Source organism: Euleptes europaea, chromosome 14, assembly GCF_029931775.1.
Source record: "Euleptes europaea isolate rEulEur1 chromosome 14, rEulEur1.hap1, whole genome shotgun sequence".
Taxonomy (NCBI): Eukaryota; Metazoa; Chordata; class Lepidosauria; order Squamata; family Sphaerodactylidae; genus Euleptes; species Euleptes europaea.
In genome coordinates, this window is record NC_079325.1 from 42,433,835 (window position 1) to 42,452,874 (window position 19,040).

Sequence of the window (19,040 nt, forward strand, 5' to 3'; positions counted from 1 at the left end):
TGGAAAGGATCTGTGTCGCTTTTAATGCTGCTGCTTTGTGAGGGGAAGAAAGGGATGGGTTGGGCCAGTACAAATAATATTATCCAGTCATGTTCCCATAAGCTGGCTTCTTCCAGAGAAATCTGATTTTGCTCCCAGGCAACAAATAGGGCAATTGGGCCACCTTTGAGGGATGAAAAGATGGTTGAAAACAACTAATTTGCTTCAAGAAGCAGAGGTCCTCCATCTTAAATATAGGAAGAAGGCTGAATGGTGTAAGAATGGGTGTAGCACAATGGGTGACGGCCATGAAGTCCTAGGTTCAAACCTCACCCAGGACCTGAATTCATTAGAAAGGAAGGCTACAATACTCTCAGCTTCAGCCCATTCCCTCTCCCCCACACCCGAACCTGGCAATGTGTGGCCTAAATTACAGGGCAATTTTAAGGATGACTGAAATAACATACCAGAAGTGGTTTGAGCACTTGTAAACCTGTTACGTCAATGCTATATGTTACAGTCCGTCAGAAGGCTCCTTGGCATAGAATCACAGTCCACCTCTGAGAAAAAGAATGGAAAACAACATGCTGCTACAGTGGATAACCAAACATGGCTATTTCGTCTACACTATCTTTAATTTTAATTTGATTTGAAACCAGCGAGTGGAGTCAGTTTGCAGCGCTTCAAAATATGTGTCCGACCCCAGAAATCTTAGACAGGAGACCCGAGTCCTCTTTGAGGGTGCTGAGCAGGGGAGATTGATCTGAGAGGAAGAACAAGCTCAGGGGGGTCATTGAAAGATCCCCCTACAGCTCCCTGTATCCTTCATTCCAGAGAGTCGTTCTCTGTGGTTGGCAGAGACATCCTGGGGGAAGAAGTACCGTTCTAACAGACAACAGTTCACGAGCAGAGGCTGTGTTCTCCTTGTTTACAAAAAGGATATTTTCCCCAGTTAGGTCTCTATTTCCATGCTAACATTTGATACAGTGGTTTTGAATTCACTGGTTTTATGTGGCGATGATCCTTCAATCAATCAATACCTTTATTGGCATAACCGTAACAAATGCTACTTAAAATTTACCCGTTGAAAGACCACGATATCTAGAGTATTTGCAATTATCGCATCGTCAAGTAAAGCACGCTGGTGGGTAAGCCCATTCCGTGCGATGTTCCTAATGAAGCTTCAAGAAATCTAGCTGCCGACCAAGTTACATGAGTATTACAATCATTCAGCAAATAGCGTAGGAGCCTCTACTGTCTTTTAGAAGGGGTTTTATATATTTCTCTCTTGCCAAGGTATGTAAATTGCAGTGCAAAAGGATGTGGGCTGCTGATCTAGGTTGTGTTTTGGAGCAAAGCTTCTTCTCATAAGGGGTATTGGTACATCTGCCTTACTGCCGACGGTAGAAGATTTAAACGCGCTAGCATAAACTGGCGCCTTTGAGTTGGAAGAATGAGGGAGGAGAAGTAGTTTGACAATCTGCCTCTTCCTGGGAGAATCCCGAAGTGCAGAGGTGCGTTGATCCTTTCACACAGAAAGGACTTGCTGGCTGATCTGCTATCGGATTTGATGGGGGATTTCCACCACCGGTACACAGCTGGGCTTATCACTGTCTCTGCTTCCTGGGGATAGGGTGGGTATCAAAATTGTTCAGACGCTTCTAGAACAGAGAGGAAGCTAGGCTTCTCACTGACTGACTCGCTCCTCAGCGGGTATCAAAGCTGTTGAGGCACGTCTGCAACAGATGGAAAACTGACATTTGACGTGCACATAATCGGAGGTAATTCCTGAGGGGTATCCATGTGAGACTACACTTGTAGTCTGAGAGAATATGATTATGAAAAAGGGACCCAAAGAAGACATTCCTTGATGCAAATGTTTGCCTCTTTGTTGCCCATGCAACAAGGAAATGTGACAGACCCCTTCAATGACTAGTACCCTTTCACGAGTGCCTATGTAACTTTTTTTAAAAACAAAAATCATCACCAGCAGAGGGGGTTTGCAAAGCCCTTTCACCTTAACTGATTTCATCTGCATGTTCCTGTTGCACATAATACTTGTAGTCATTGCAGTTTAGCGAACATTAGTCCCAAGGAGAGAAATGTGGAGCCTCTAAAAATGTATTTGTTTGCAGGGTTGTTTTTTTGGATCGGTTTCGATTGATCTTTTAAAAATGCTTTTATGCACCTTCTTAAAGAAAAAAACTATATGGTTTCTCAAATTGCTGCTTTTTAATAACTGACTTTTGTCATATTCAAGTTGTAATTAATATGTCAGATATACCATTAAAAAGTCTTTTTTTTAAAAAAACTTCTCCAAGCGGTTGCAATCTCAAAAGAAGAGTTGGTTTTTATATGCCAACTTTCTCTACCACTTAAGGGATAATCAAACCAGTTTACTATCACCTTCCCTACCCACAACAGACACCCTGTGAGGTAAGCGGGGCTGAGAGAGTTTGGAGAGAACCTTGACTAGCCCAAAGTTACCCAGCTGGCTTCATGTGAAGGAGTGGGGAGGGGCCGTGGCTCAGTGGTAGAGCATCTGCTTGGCATGCAGAAGGTCCTAGGTTCAATCTCTGGCATCTCCAGTTAAAGGAACTAGGCAAGTAGGTGATATGAAAGACCTCTGCAGAGCCGCTGCCAGTCTGAGTAGACAATACTGACTTCGATGGACCAAGGGTCTGATTCAGTATAAGGCAGATTCATGTGTTTAACCCAGTTCACCAGATTAGCATTCACCACTCATGAGTGGAGAATCAAACCTGGTTAGAGTCCACCGCTCTTAACCACCACACCATGCTGGCTCAGGGGTGGCTGCTTCAGAGAGGGGGATTTTGGGTGCCATTGAGGGTAGCTGAAGGAGAAGGACAGAATGTGACTATGGGTATAACCCATCAGTCTGTTCTGTGCAAGAACTGAAACCAGGCCAAGCACATGAACCGCCCAAGCACTATTCCCTTACTGTAATGGCTAAAAGAGAGAGCTGTGATCTGGGAGATCCCAGGTTGAAACCCTTCCCCTCTGCCTAGAGGTCACAGGCATTGCATTCAGCCTCAGTCCCCCTTCCATTTGCAATATGGGAACACAAATACCGGGCTACCTTACAGGGCGGTTGTAATGATTATGACAAAGTGCATGAAAGGCATTGAAAGTGCCACAGAGAAGTTAAGCATGCTTTGTATTTCTTCTAAGAGATACTGATCACAATGGCTTAGTTCAGACAGGCCACGTCACGAGGTCCTGGTACTCCCTGCAAATCATCTGGGAGTGGCTGAGGTTCCCCACCACGTTTAATGTCACACCGTCGCCCCATCAAAATCCTGCACATTCACACACTGAGTGAGACACTAAGAGCCCATTCCTGAAGGGAGCCCCTGAAGCTCCTTAGGAGCCAGCGTGACCTTGTGACAGAATTAGGTAGCATCTACACCAGCGTGGGGGCAAACACGCCGTGTCTGGGCACTACCAGGGCATTCCTGGGGGAGGAGCTGCCAGTAGGCAGCTTCCTAACTCCCTTTTCCCCCAGGAATGCCCGCTCTTGTTGCACCACCTGTTTTGGTTTTGCAGCCCCGTTGTAGGCAATGTGGGATTTCCCCCGTTTTCCCTATTTTAATATTTTTAAAAGTATTTTTTTGCCTCCACAGCAGCCGGGAAGCCTCTGAGGAGGTGGTGCAGCTGTGCTGCTCCTGGCCGCTGTGGATCTGCCCCCCCTTCAGGATTGGGCTGAAAGAGTGTATACTCAAGAGTAGGTCCTAGTCAGTGCAATGGGACAGAAGTGTTATCCTCTGGGCCATCAACAGCCTTACCCCCTTCTTTACCCTTTCCCTGATCTGGTTTCCTTCGGGCAATCCCATTTGTTCATTGGGTTACGGTTCTATTGACGGTTTTCATCACTGTGCCCAGACCAAAGTGAAAATACCCACCCTGCTCAGGCTGCAAGCCAGGCACACCCCAGGGAGTCCAAGTACACTCGGCAATCATAGTCATAGCAAGACACTTATGTATCCTTGACAGATTTAAATGTGGTGCTTGCATTTCCATTTTTGAGCAAAAACAAAGTCCATTTCTAGATAAGTACATTTTGGGCATCCTTGGTCGTAGATGCTATTCCCCCTCCCCTGGCAGCTGCATCTGTCATCCTAGCTTAGCCATTGCTCTCTGTGTTTTTTTTCTTTAAACGACAGCTATTAAAACCAGCGCATAAATGGATTTCTAAAGAAAAATACCATAAGCCACCCGAGCTTTCTCCTCCAATGGAATGAGCGTTGCAAAATGTGTCATGAATTTCTCACCAGTCCAGAGAACATAAACAGCTTAATCTCTTTCCCCCAAAAAACTGTATTTTGCAGGCATTTCTCCTTTTCTGTTAAGTGTGTGTATGTGTGTGTGTGTTAAGGATCCATTTCCAGATGTTGTTAAGAGCATTGTCATCTAATGGACCAACAGCAGATTAAAGAAGCACATCCCATGCTTTGGCATTTATCATGCAAGCAGATTCTCTAGAAGTGCCGCTTTGGAGAGATGGAAACAGCAATTTGTAGCAACCACATTCCATTCGCTAAGACTCAACAGCGAGGGCAAAAGGGCACAGACAATCCATTTGTCTCTAGGCAAATGGAAGGGGGTGGTGGTTTCATGTGCATGCTTCTATAATTGTACCTGGGGCAAAGCTAGCATGGCCAGGTTTTGAAAGACCAGGGCACAAAACCAGGGAGAAGGCAAACTGGATTGATTGATGGATGTTGCTTTTAACATAAAGTGGGACCTGGGAAAGGAGTACCTGTTTGGCAGTATCCTGCACAGGTCTGAACTTGTAGCCGGCCACAACAAGGCTGAGTGATTCTTGCGCAGAATGTAGATGCTGAATCCAGCTTGGGGATAAAACACGTTTGTGGTTACTCATTGACTGTAAAGATATGTATTGCATGGTAGGAATGGTGGACTTGGCTGGAGAGGCCTCCATGCTTTAACAAGGAGCAGTTTGTTTGGAAGATCCAGGGCAAAACTTCGATGGGCACAATCAAATCACAAAAACGTAGCTTTAGGCCGAGCTCGCTTCTTGAGGCATGTGCAGCAACTGCTGCTGTCTGACAGCAGCACCTGTACTGTGGAAGCACAGTGCTGTAAACTTCTCAAAGGTCATTTATGCATGGGTACTTTCACTCACATTCACCCCCGTCTGTCCCGGTTGTTCCTTGGAGTTATGCATGAGTTTTCCCTCCATTAGAGATGACCTCGCTGCCAGCCCTCACAAATCCTGGACCTTCCTGTTCCTCTGTTAACCCCATTCTTCCCTCTCCCCTGAGCTCAGCCTGGGTGAAATCTCTGTGCGTAAGGCAAAGTGTGGGACATGCAACCTTAGTTTCGCTCACAGCCAATTACAAAGCAGCATGTCCAGAGGCGGGGATTCAAATGCTTCCAGGGACGTCTTTCTGAGCAGAAGAAAGGCTTTTTAAAACCGAGGCTTGGATTTCTCCCCGCCCCCTCTCTTTTCAGATTGCTCCGATTTTTGTTTTCTGTTCTTAAAATGCTTTTAATGCGGCAATTGGGTTTGCGCGGGGGGGGGGGGGAGGAACTTTTCTCTCACTACAGCCAATTATGAAGCAGCATTTCAAGGCGGGGATTCAAATACTTCCTGATTTGAGCTTGGAGACTGCTGATGCATAGACTCCCAACAGGAAAGTGTGGGTCCAGCCAGCAACGAACCTCAGGTAAAACTCCCATGCATAAATGACCAAAGTCAGCTGCATCAGCATGAAGGAGCCAGCTGTAAAGCACACTACTGAAAAATGCAGCAAGATCCAACACTATGCTTGGAAGTATGCAGATAACCTTTGTTGAAAGCTCTGCAGCCAGAGGATAGGTCCAAGGCAAAACAGAGAGGACTCTTATCCCGCTTGCCAGTGACTTCAGGCAATATACTGGTGTGTGTTCCTGACTGGGGGTGAGGCTGAGAGACAGGGCTGAGCCTGGAGGGGTAAGGGGCCTGGTTGGAAAGGCCCTAACCAGTATTAGAGACCCAGAGTGGGGAAGGAGGAGGACCAAGGTGCCAGGACCCCCACCCTTTCCCCAATTCTGAGGCCATCAGGAGTCATACTCTGCTCCAATAGGGTGGCAGAAGATGGGGATCCTGTGCCAGGGTGAGGAAACCTCACAGTGCCCATTAGGGATGCTAGCTCTGGGTTGGGAAATACCTGGAGATTTTGGGGGCAGAACCTGGGGACGGTGGAGTTCGGGGAGGGGAGGGACTTCAATGCCACAGAGTCCAATGGCCAAAGCGGCCATTCTCTCCAGGCAAACTGATCTCTATCGGCTGGAGATCAGTTGTAATAGCAGATCTCCAGCTAGTACCTGGAGGTTGGCAACCCTAGTGCCCCTGTGCTGGTTCCCGACATTTCAAGTAAGAGAAGCCATCTTGCAAGCAGATCTGAATGTGAGGGCTGAACATTTCCAACTTGCTCCTTCAGTGACTTTCCTTGTGGAATCATCTCCAGGTAACGTTTCACGGAAACCAGCCCAGAGGATTGCTCCAAAGTTCCAGGGGCTTCTTGAGCTGGATTCTGCCCTCTGATGCTCTCCAAACTCACAAGGAGATTCCTTCTCGGCTCTCTGTATAGACGAAGGCTCATGCCAAGGAGCAAAGTGTATTCTCTGAGAAGGGCCGTCCCATGTCCCAACGACACCCATTAATCCTATGGAACACTCTCTTTGATCCACTGCAGATAGGCTGGGTTTCCTTGGTCAATGAGCAGGCTGATGATTTCAGGTACCTCAAAAGGATGTATGGATCTGAGAGAGGAGACACACACACAGGTAACATGAATGTCTCTAGCCGAAGTAAAACCAATCCCTATGGTTAGGAGGACTAGTTGCAAAGTACAAGGCCAGAAGAGTTATGTAAGTTTATGTAAGCAGGTGTCTGGATCTTTTCTGAATAAAATCCCCATGGGCAGGAGTAATTGCTAAGCACAAGGACAGAAAAGTTATGTAAGTTTATGTAAGCAGGTGTCTGGATCTTTTCTGAATAAAATTAAAATATGTCAAAAGTATTCCCCCCTGCTACACCTTACAAATGAGCACATTTTTCTTTTCTTTTTTAATTTGAAGGTTCTAGCCTTCATGGCTGCAGAGAAGTTCTTTGAGAAACATTATTTGATCTCAACTGATTTTTTTTTACCCACTGTACAAACCTCACCTGACGTAGTCTGACAACTCCCTGATTTTAGATGTCCTCGTTTTCACTAGCTGAAAGGGAAAGAGAAAGCAAGAGGATTAGGAACTGTCAGGGAATGATCACGTCTTCCGCAGAGGTGGCCTCCAGTGGACCATTTCTGAAGTTGGTGGAGCTGAAATGAGATGTTGGATCCTTAGGAATTTGACAAGATTTCAGAGTTCAGCTCTATCTTCTACAAAGCAATGTGGCACAGCATCCAAAATGGGATACTTAAAAAAAAAATGAATTAGAAAAATGTTTCCAAGCAAATCTAAGCAAAGGCATAATTGTTAAGGGGCAGACATAAATAAGTAAAATGGTCACCTAATCAATTCTTGATCATCTTGATCATTTAATGGGTCATTGTTCAGCAGGTGATAAGGAGGTGGGAAGCAAAATTTTAATTCACCTTGGCCAGTGGGAAACCTGTGGCTGATCCTCCATCCCTTCCAACCTAGGGACTAACGTTAGTACCCTTCTCTGATGCTTACCAGAAGTATCTCTGTAGCTTCTTCAATCTCCCCTTTCCAAATATACCTACATAAAAAGCCAAGAAGAAAGCCAGCTTTTAAAAAAAATCCATGCAGATGCATGATTCTTCTGGAGCAGTCAAATGGGCTGAGCGTTGGACTCACATGGTTGAAGTTTTGGGGAGGATGTTCACACAAGCAGCCAGTTTCCGGTCCATAATCGCCCTAGAAGAAACAGTCAAAGTGCATTTACCTGCAAGTATCCTTCTTCCAGACTGCCATGTCATTCAGGCTCAGCACAATGTCATTCATATTGTGCTGTGTAGTTTAGCTTTCATTACTACTTACTGTTATGATTACTACGAGTTGGTGGGCTGTGCAGAATCTGCAGGAACAGTTAGGAGATCAGCCCTCCTCATAAATATTTGGGAGGAAGGAAGCTGATTTTTCTCATCCCACTAGGGTTGCTTGTTCCAGGTTAGGAAATACCTGGAGATTTGGGGGGATGAAGCTTGAGGAGGGCGGGATTTGGGGAAGGACTTCAGTGGGGTATAATGCAATACACTCTACCTTCCAAAGCAGACATTTTCTCCGGGTGAACTGAACTTTGTTGCCTGGAGATCAGTTGTAATCCCAGAAGCTCTCCAGTCACCACCTGGAGGTTGGCAAGCCTGCCTTTTCTCCTTTATCTGACACACAGGCTGGTCTTAGTTGTCCCACAGAAGCACACTAAATACTCATCCCACTGTTTCTTAAATTTACAAAGCCATTTGCCTGCATGTTTGTGTCCTGTGAGTATGCAGAGACTCACTGTTTGTAATTGGCCCTATTGTGTGGCTTTTGTCATCTGCCGAGGGGCCAGCCAGTTTATTAGGGATGTGGTGGCAATGATCATGATGCCAATGACCATTTATAGAGGGAGGACCATAATTGTATAAAACCCAGACATCACCTTAGAGCGTTGGCCAACACTCTAGAAACTCTATGGTATTTTCATAGAGATTCCAGAGTGTTAGCTGATGTCTGAAGTCTAGTCTGGTTCCCCCCCCCCACTGTTTTTTCACTGGCCCAAGAGGCGAGTGCTTTGGCTGGAGAATGCAGGCACTTGGCACCTCCACCTCATTTAGGATTGCTTTATTGCCCTCTTCTTTTACATTGGCCTTGTGCTCTGATTTAGGTGTCGGTTCAGTGTTATGCAGTGCACCGATTTTTAGGCTGTGCATTTCCCCCCCCCCCAACATTTACGCTTCTTTTCTTATATTGGTTTGCATGGCAAATGGACTTTCAATTTCCATTCTGTTAGCTGATTGGCTTTTACAGTGCAATCCTAGAGTGACTTATCCCCCCCTTCTAAATTTACTGGTCAATAGGCTTAGAAGGGTGTAACTGGGTTTACAATTGTATTGTGAATTACCTTTTGTACTGTTGTGAGTTCATCACTTTTGAATATTAGCTACCTTGAGGATCTTTGAACTGACAATATAAAATACGTTACATATTTAATTCTGAAGTATGCCCCCTGCCTGCAGATACTTAAATCCACAGATAGGGGCCCACTCCCTAAATTTGCAGAAAAGTCTGAAAAGTTTAAAAACAAAACACCAGGGGGTTTAAATACCGACACCGGCAGCCTTGCTGGGGCCGGGATTGTGGGCAGCACTGGTGGGGGTGGGGGGAAGGAAACCACAGCAGGCTCAGCAGTGGAGGCTGGGAGCTTCACTGGGCCCAGGATCAGTGGCGGTGATGGGCAGGGGAGGAAGGCGCCACGATGGGAGGGAGATGGGATTCCCCCACCCACAAGGGAGAGACAAGATTCCCCCCACGAGTTTTGCAATTCCCCCCTTGTATTAGATATTCACCAGCAAGAGTGCAAGCGGGAATTCATGTAAAACTTTTATGAAGTAGGAGCAGCTATAAAAGCCAGAGTTCTGCATTCAGTCTTCCATCAGCTACTTTCTTATCCTTAATATCAGACTTCCTTTACTGGGTCTATTTATAGCTTTGGGGCATTTTTTATTCTCCTGCTTTCAGGTCATATGACCACCACGAGAATGCTTGTGACTAGTAGCCCAGATGCAGCTCTGCACATTGGGAAGTTGGGCAGATAAATAGGGTTGCCAGCTCCAGGTTGGGAAAAACTGGAGATTTTGGGGGTGGAGCCTGAGGAGAGCGGGGTTTGGAAAGACTTCAGTGGGTTATAATGCCATACAGTCCACCTTCCAAAGTGTACATCTTCTCCAGGTGAACTGATCTCTGTTGCCTGGAGATCAGTTGTAATCTCCGGAGATCTCCAGTTAGCAACTCTGCATAAAAACTGATGCATTTATGCAAAATAGCTTAGGGCGAAGCTGCTCTTGCCAGGAAATGGTGATCTGCACAGACATCCTAGCACCAATTCCAAAATCTGCAAAACTCACCAGCTAAGCAGGCCAGCAAGAGATACCATGATTAGGATCTGCTGGGTTTTAAAAAACTGATTAGCAGCCCCACATAGTTGCGAGGGAGATCAGAGATGGGCTGCTGGCCATGATCTTGTGCATCTCATTTAAATAACCTTTTATTTCTGTTTCAGTCTGTTGTAGATGGAGGTTAAATTGGGGGTGAATAATTAACCAACTAAAGCTATCAAGAGCTTGAACATTGGCAACCTGGGTTGAAAACTTAACCTTTCCACCAGCAAACTACAGTGATTTTACCTTCTAACTAGTTAGCTAATTCTTATATTGCCTCATGTGTATTTATTAACTATTTGCACACCATTCCCAGAATTTGCAGTGATGCAAAAAAGGACCCTGAGCAAACCCTCAGTACCTTGAAGTCTTTTTTTTTGGGGGGGGGGGTGCCCACAGACTCTGCTTACTGCTCATTGAACTGGGTGGGGGTGGGGAGAGGCATGAACAGCAGCACAGTTTACAAAGAGGCACTCTGGTAGGAACTCACCCTTTCTCAATAAATGGCTCCTTCATCAACAGAGATGCAGTGTTTGAAACAGAGGGGACCATTCAAGGCAGCTCCAAGCTGGATGTTGGGTGGAATGCTACTACACAGAGCACTGGGCACATAGAAAAGGTTTTCCTAGGAAACTGCAAAGGTGTGCTTCCCCTCACCCGTGGCGCATGATGGGATATGAACAGGACTGCCACTATTTTAAGAGTGCTCTGTTCGAGCCCACAAGCACCAAAATTAGGCGAAGGATTCAGCATCCGGACAATCTAAGCACCTCTTACAAAATAAACCCATCAGAGGTTATTTGCCATATGCCTTCAGTTTTGTGTTTTTTTTTTAAACTGCAAGTTTCTAGCCTACACAGCTTTGGCTTTCTGTAATGCCCTAGACTCAGCCTAAACACAAGGGCGATACAATAAAATTACGGCAGAAGAACGAAAATGCCCATTTTGCCCGGATCAAATAGACTCCCTAGCCCACATTGTTTTAGCATGTCCACAAAATAATATTGTACAAAATAAATATATCACTCCCTGGATAAAGCTGCTAAAGACACTTTCTGAGAAGCGGATACTGTGTTATCTGCTGTCAAATAGGTTGGTCTATTGCGTGAGAGATGTGGCAACTTTTCTGTTTATAGCATCAAGGAAAATTAACTTTTTATTAACAAGTTTTATTTCGATACAAAATCAGCTCTAAATAAAAATCAAAGTTAGGTTAAAATAATAAAATAAAATAATAAAAGTTGATGATTCTGGGAGGGATGATTTGAAGAAGAGGAGGAAAGATCTTCTATGGGGAAAGGTTTTCAGTTAGCCATTTATGAATCCCACTAGACCAGAGGCAAAATTTGGCTACTTGAATGGTTATCTCCCAAGAGGAGTCTGCTAGGAGAAGGGAAACTTTAGCTTCTTCCGATCTCCCAGGAAAGGATGACAATATGGGGAGAATGTACTGCGATCTTATATCGCTGTAGAAGGGACACTGCGGCAGAACATGTTCTATTGTTTCCACTTTCTCTATTTTGCATGGATATAGTCTTTGATGATAGAGAATATGAAGCGGTTGGTGGATAGCCAGTGGCTGTTAAATCTAGGGAAAAGAAAAGAAAAAAAGCTTCTGGTCTGGCTATCTTCCATTCTTTGGCAGACAGCAAGTTTCTAGTCCACATGTCTGCAAAGGTAGCCTTGAAAGCGAGGCGGGGAAAGGGGGCTGAACAAGGTCTTCAGTGTCCTGTGAAGCTCCTTCCATTGATTAGGAGAAACAAAATGAATCATAAGCATTGCACAAATAAGGAAATTTCTGTAATCAGCATAAATTGTGTGTGAGTGATGTGCTGTCAGGTCACTTCTGACTCATGATGAACTTGTTACACAGATATAAAATTGGGGGGTTTCTTTGATAAAAAATACAATCATAATATTGTAAGGCTCAGAGGAGGGTGGGGCAACAATACAGCTAGATGTGGCATCGGCTTGGGGTGATGCAATCCAAGGAGGGCAAATGCCTCTTATTCAATTCTCCATCCTCATTGGCACTACGAGGGAGAACACACAAATCTCCTGGCAAGGTGCCCCGGTAGGCAGGACCAACGTTTTAAATTGCCCAGCTGGCAAAGATCCTTGGGCTGGCCCAGGCCCAGCATATAGAAGCCTTTGTTTTTAGATGCTGACAGTCCTCTCTGAGGATTAGCTAGGCTAAATATTTAAAGACATGACGACCAAATAACTGGAAAAGGAGTCCTGCGGCGACAGGATCAATGTAGCTCTCTCCAAAGGGATTTCCACCAAATGCAAACTGCCTACAGTTTGGTTTGTCCCTTTGCCGCCGATTTTGGCAGGGCATCCCTCGGGCATGGGTGAAGAAAGCCTTCCACTTTCCAGCCTTAAATAATATTAAAAAAAGAGGTGACAGGATTTTTGCCTGCCTGCACATCTGCATTTCTGCCCCAATTACCCCAATTTTACCCCAATTTTGGGTGGGAACCTGTTGCATTTAGCCTCTATCACCTTATATTGCTGTGATTGTGTATAAGTGTAATTTTGTTTTTGAATACATTTCAATACAACTTGAATTTAAAGTCTTTGAAAAGTGTGCATCCTTTTAAAGAAGCGGTGTTTTCACAGATGGGAAGAGGTGGTTGCTAAGTGGGGTAGTGAAAGAGAGGTGGTGGCGTTAAATAGCCGAGGCTGACAGACCTTGTGAGAAACTGGATTCTTACCTAACAACCAGTGTGATGTCATGGTTAGCATATCAAACTACAGCCAGAGAGATCTATGTTCAAACCCCAGGTGCCTCTAGGAAGCCCACAAACAAGACAACTGCAGCAGCATTACCCTGCCTGTGTTCCACAGCACCTAATATAATAGGCATGCTCCCCTTATACCACAGGGAATAGGTATGCATCATGACTAGTAGTATTCGTTTTGACTAGTAGCCATGGATAGCACTATCCTCCATGAACATGTCCACTCCCCTCTTAAAGCCTTTCAAGTTGGCAGCCATCACCACATCCTGGGGTAGGGAGGTTCATAATTTAACTATGCTCTGTGTGAAGAAATACTTCCTTTTATCTGTTTTGAATCTCTCACTCTCCAGCTTCAGCAGATGACTCTGCGTTCTGGTATTATGAGAGAGGGAGAAAAGCTTCTCCCTGTCCACTCTCTCCATACTATGCATAATTTTATAGACCTCTATCATGTGTCCCCTTAACCACATTCTTTCCAAGCTAAACAGCCCTAAGCATTTTAACCGCTCCTCATAGGGCAGTTGCCGAAGCCCCCTGATCATTTTGGTTGCTCTTTTTCTGTACCTTCTCAAGATCCATGTATGTTGTTCTAGGCTCTCTGGAGGAAGGGTACAATTTTAAAAAATCTGGCCAAGAGAGACTTCACTGCTTCATATATTCCAGTGTTGAAAGCTAACTCTGAAAACAAATATGAAGCTAAACTTTGGCTCCAAATAAGCTTTGACTGGCCTCTGTTTGCATTGCTCGGAGGAAATGCTCTGCCTCTGCAGCCAAGACAAGCTGCCTGGTAGTTTATCAACAATGAGTTCAATAATTCATAGTGCACAAGACGCGAGAACGTGTCCGTCACCCTACCTTGCAATTTCTCTTGCGATTTGCTCATTGGGGCAGTTGACGAAAGCCACAGAATGAGTCCCTGAGATGTAGCTGCCGGTCAGAGCTGCGTGCAGCTGGAGGCTGATTGTTCTTAGCACTGGATACATCAGCAAAGATAAACCCATGGCCTAGTGAAGGGGGGGAGGGGAGAAGTCGATCCGTTAATGAACCACCTAGAATAGGTTCTCAAGTCTTGCAGGAAGGCTGGGATAACAAATTTAATTGTAAAAACAGACATAGGTTTCCTCATTTAAAATTGTGACGCTCATCAACTCCCAAACAAATTAGTTTTACAGGGTGTAAATGTTAAGCAACCCTCAGAGCATCCTCGGACCTGTGTTTCTGCTTGGAAGGAGACATGCACAGAGCAGTGACTCACACAGAGATGCACATGGATCCTCCCCCTCCAATGTTTTGGTATGGATTTGCCTCTAGTCTACTGTGCAATAGGACAGGCAGCCAGCAATGGCAGCTGAGTCTACTGCACAGCCAAGCCCACCATGGACCCTCCTGCTTCTACTCTGGTTGGCCTATCAATCTGTCACATTTTAATGCAAGGAGTTCAGGACAGTATATCCTCACAACTAACCTACGTAGTAGGCCATGCTCACTGGCCCATGGTCACCCAATGTGTTTGATGGCTAAAATACAGATTTGAACCCAGGCCACCCTCTGTCATGACCTTCCCTGGCTCAGCCTTGAAGTGGGAGGAAGACTCTTCAAAGGAAGACTCCACAAGCGCTGAGGAGTCCTTCTCGTGGTCCCTGTCATCCTTGAGGCTCACTGCCCCCCAGAGGCTGCAGAGGCTTCTCTAGCACCGCAGGCTCCGGTTCAAGAGCCAGTGGATCAAGCCGACCAAGAACCTCCTGAGAGGACTGGCCCACCTCAAGTACTCCCAGAGCCTCCCCCAGGAAGAAACAAGGTTGAGAGCCAGATTCAAAGCATGGACCGAGAGAAGGATCACACACGCCTGGCAGCTCAAGGCATCCCACACACATCAGTCTTCTGCAGCACCACACTATAGGTCTTTGTGACCCTGGACCTTACTTTTGCTAAAGGAAGGATTGAAGCTGTCAGCACTGCATATAAGTCTTCAGCTAGACGTTACCTTTGCTGGATCAACAGTCCTCCTGTTTAATTTGCATGAGTCCTGGATGGGATCTGTCAGCAGCGTTCCTGCTCAAGCTAACTTGGCTATCCATTGAAGGACTTGGGCCTTTCTGGTTGGCCGGGTAAAGAACAGGAGACCCAGATCCATGTGGTTGCCAGTGGGATCTATAGGGTTGCCAGCTCCAGGTTGGGAAATACCTGGAGAGTTTGGGGGTGGAGCTAGGGTTGCCAACCTCCAGGTACTAGCTGGAGATCTACTGCTATTACAACTGATCTCCAGCCAATAGAGATCAGTTCCTTTGGAGAAAATGGCCACTTTGGCAATTGGACTCTATGGCTTTGAAATCCCTCACCTCCCCAAACCCTGCCCTCCTCAAGCTCTGCCTCAAAAACCTCCCACTGGTAACGGCGGCGAGAGTGGCTTTGGCATCACTCTGGAAAACTAACAATATCCCAAAAATTCAAACATGGATAGATAAATCTTTAGAATGTATATCAATGGCACAATTAACGGAATATATGAAAGATAATACACAAGAACAAAATCAAGAGAAATGGAAATCTTTTTACGAATACATCAAAACCATCAGATAAAAAGACCAATCAAACCAAGTTATTACCCAGATAAGAATACTGATTTGTTTAGATACAATAAGTTGGGATACTATATTTTATATATTATAGAGGGGTAGACATTTATATATGTTAACAAAATGATATGTTATTAATATTTTCCTTTCTCCTATCTTTACCCCTGTATACCCAATTAATGGAAAAATAAAAAACATATGCAAAAACAAAACAAAACCTCCCACTGAGGGGGAAGAGGGACCTGGCAACCCTAGGTGGAGGCTAAGGAGGGCAGGGTTTGGAGAGGGGAGGGACTTCAATGTCATAGAGTCCAATTGCCAAAGCAGCCATTTTCTCCAGGGGAACTGACCTCTATTGGCTGAAGATCAGTTGTAATAGCGGAAGATATCCAGCTACCACCTGTAGGTTGGCAACCCTAGGGATGCAGTGAGTGGACTATGAAGACCTGGGTTCAAATCCCTATGCTGCTAAGAAGCCTGCTTCTTGGAACAGCCACTTTCTCACAGTTTTGTATGCCACTCTGAGAACCTTAGAGGAAGTATAAGTTCTATGGAATAGGAAGGGAAAAGGGAACAGGGACTCCAAGGCGGGTGCAGGCTTATTACCATAATATGATTTATTTATATTGTTTCAGAATTAAAAAAAAAAACTTTCAGGACTCATGAGAGTGCTGGGTGGGATGGGATTGTACAAGTTATACAGGCCTACACCACCCCAGAGAAATTATGCTTGGGCTTTGCTGTTGTGCTTTTAAGCAGGGAAAAAAATCTATCCCCCTGCATCGTTTTCCTGCCACAGGAATAGGACAAAATGTTCCCTAGTTATGCTTAGAAGTTTTGCAAAACACTATTGTATTTACATCATTTCTACCCTGCTTTTATTGCCAAAAAGGACCAAAAGCAGCTTGCTATTGCTATCCTCGCCTCCATTTTATCCGCACAACCACCCTTTGAGATAATTTAGGCTGAGCCCAAGGTCACCTGGGAGTTTCCAAGGAAGAGGGGATTTGAACCTGGGACTCCCCAATCCTGGTCTGACACTCTAACCATTGCACCATGCTTGCTGTCACTGGCCAGGGCCGCAGGATACCTATGTATGTGTTAAATTGATTTCTGTGCCATAGTTTACACATAAGACATAACAGGAGAATTTGAGGGGAATAAGATGGTAGGATGGATTATACCACTTCAGAATGCAGGGGGAAATTCCAGATTTCAATGTTTCTTTGCCTGAAAGCATTCAAGGTAAACAGAAAACTAGCAGGGCAGAAAGAACCCTATCTCTTTGTCTGCTGTGCTGATTTCTGTTTACAGAGAGAGTTTTTCTTCCCTTTAAAAAAAAAAGTAGGGGATCATTCCAAAACGTGGTCCATCACTCACAGCGTGGTGCAGCCCCTTTCAGCACTTCACCTTTCTCCCATCTCATTTTCCTGAATGTGTGATCTGGCTCTGAGAAAGATCCCCCAGTTTAAAACTGCATGATGAATTAATTGTTGAACTTTTATTTTATGCTAAACCTTAAAAAATACTGTTAAAATTAAACACTGCTTTAAATATTTTCAGTCTTCAGAGTGATATGGTGGCTACTATTTAACAACAAAAATCAAAGGACTATTACATGCATTTAAAAATATTTGTTAGTCAGAAAAGCAGCAGCCTTGGATATGTTCTCATCATATGGGCAAAAAAACAGCATTCAGCTTCGGGAAATTAGATTTAACATTACTAGCCAAATGCACTGAAACATCATCTCACTACTCAGTATTATTCAATTTTCTTCCAAGGAGATTTTAATTTCTGAGATAAGATCATGGGTTATTACAACATTAAAGTGGGGAAGAGTCCTGTGATAACTTTTCCTCTTTAAAAAAAAATTATGAAAAAATTCCTTCAATTCGTGATTGGAGAGGGAAAAAATGTATATGAGGATGGCCAAATTAACAGAATTCTTACATGAGAATGATATGGAAAAATTCAAAAAAACTTGGGCAAAGGCCATCACATATTGGGATAAAATGGCAAAAATGGATTTTACTATTTAAGTTAGTGAGTTATAGAAACAAGTTTACTTGCTTTTCTATTATTACTATTAACAATGTTCAAAACTGTTTAGACACTTCTGCGGAAGTCAGGTGAAGGGTCACTTTTTAAGGTGGGTGGAGGGTCAAAAGGGTATTTTTGCTTTGCTGAATTTTATAACTTTGTATAATTATAACTGATACTTTTCTAATTGATACTCTTTTGTATTTTTTGTTATTATTGTATTTGTTTATCTTGTTTTATATTACAAAAATAAAAAAAATTATACAATGAAAAAATAAAATAATTATGAAAAAATTCTACTTGGCCCTGACTTTAAGGGTCTCTCCCGTGTTTTGCCATGCCACCCTGAGCAGAATAACACCCTTCTAAAACGACGGAAGTCCCTGCTAGGTTGCGCTGTTGGTCAATTTCACCCCCACTTCATACATTGGAAAGAACAAGGGATGCGAAACTTACCAGCAGCAGAGTCAAGCATCCTGGGCGGGAGTTGGAAGCGCTCAGAAGCGCCTGGAAACGCTGGATGAACCAATCTGTTTTCAACATCCTTCCTCCTTTTCTCGCTTCCCCCCCCAATCTAGTACATGAATGCGCACCACCCCTCTCTCCGTCTTCCTCCACCTTTGCACACTCGATCTGCTCAGGGGTTCGCTGGAAAAGTTGGCTGTTTGCTTTGCAATACAAATGCAAAGCGAACGGGCGGTTGGCAGTCCCCGCCCCACAGCAGCTGGTATCCGCCTCTGTTCTTTAATCGGACCGCTAAAGCCAGTCTCTGTCGACTTCTCTATGTAGCCTCCCTTGCCCACCTCATCCTTGCAAGCCACCCTGGTCCAGCTTTTTTTTTTTTTTTTTTAGTATTTTACTGGGTTGGCCATTAAAACTATGTGTATGCTTAGTAACTGATTTCGTAAAGATAAAGGTAAAGGTCCCCTGTAAAAGCACCAGGTCATTCCTGACCCATGGGGCGTCGTCACATCCCGACGTTTTCTAGGCAGACTTTGTTTACGGGTAGAAAAGGGCACCTGGATGGCCCAGGCTAGCCTGATCTCGTCAGATCTCAGAAGCTAAGCAGGGTCAGCCCTGGTTAGTATTTGGATGGGAGACCACCAAAGAATACCAGGGTTGCTGTGCAGAGGAAGGCACTGGCAAACCACCTGTTAGTCTTTTGCCATGAAAACCCCCAAAAGGGGTCGCCATAAGTTGGCTGCGACTTGACGGCACTTTACACACACACAGAAAAGGGCAAGAGTCCAGTAGCACCTTAAAGATTAACAAAAACATTTTCTGGTAGGGTATGAGCTTTCGTGAGCCACAGCTCACTTCTTCATCTGGTACGGTATGAGCTTTCGTGAGCCACAGCTCACTTCTTCATCTGAAGAAGTGAGCTGTGGCTCACGAAAGCTCATACCCTACCAGAAAATATTTTTGTTAGTCTTTAAGGTGCTACTGGACTCTTGCCCTTTTCTACTACTGCAGACAGACTAACACGGCTACCCACTGTGAATTTTGTTTATGGGGTGGTTTACCAGTGCCTTCCCCAGTCATCTTCTCTTTACCCCCAGCAAGCT

The 19,040-nt window shown here is 44.7% G+C and overlaps 1 protein-coding gene across 1 annotated transcript; it reads right to left on the reverse strand.

Annotated features, from left to right (window-relative positions):
- Positions 1 to 6,649: 6,649 nt before the first annotated feature.
- Positions 6,650 to 18,018, reverse strand: CUTA (cutA divalent cation tolerance homolog). The gene is made up of 6 exons (XM_056860908.1): positions 17,932 to 18,018; positions 13,712 to 13,860; positions 7,828 to 7,887; positions 7,684 to 7,729; positions 7,175 to 7,224; positions 6,650 to 6,768 (listed from the first exon to the last, which is right to left on the reverse strand). The coding sequence occupies exons 1-6, from the start codon at positions 18,016 to 18,018 to the stop codon at positions 6,672 to 6,674; spliced, it is 489 nt and encodes a 162-aa protein (XP_056716886.1). The 3' UTR covers positions 6,650 to 6,671.
- Positions 18,019 to 19,040: the final 1,022 nt, after the last annotated feature.

What these genes read in the sequence shown, in the direction of transcription:
- CUTA (XM_056860908.1), bottom strand. Translation starts at nt 18,018, where the DNA reads ATGTTGAAAACAGATTGGTTCATCCAGCGTTTCCAGGCGCTTCTGAGC. An exon ending in GATGCTTGACTCTGCTGCTG is followed by an intron (nt 13,861 to 17,931) that starts GTAAGTTTCGCA and finishes CCCCTTCACTAG; the next exon opens with GCCATGGGTTTATCTTTGCT. An exon ending in ATCGCAAGAGAAATTGCAAG is followed by an intron (nt 7,888 to 13,711) that starts GTAGGGTGACGG and finishes TGTTTCTTCTAG; the next exon opens with GGCGATTATGGACCGGAAAC.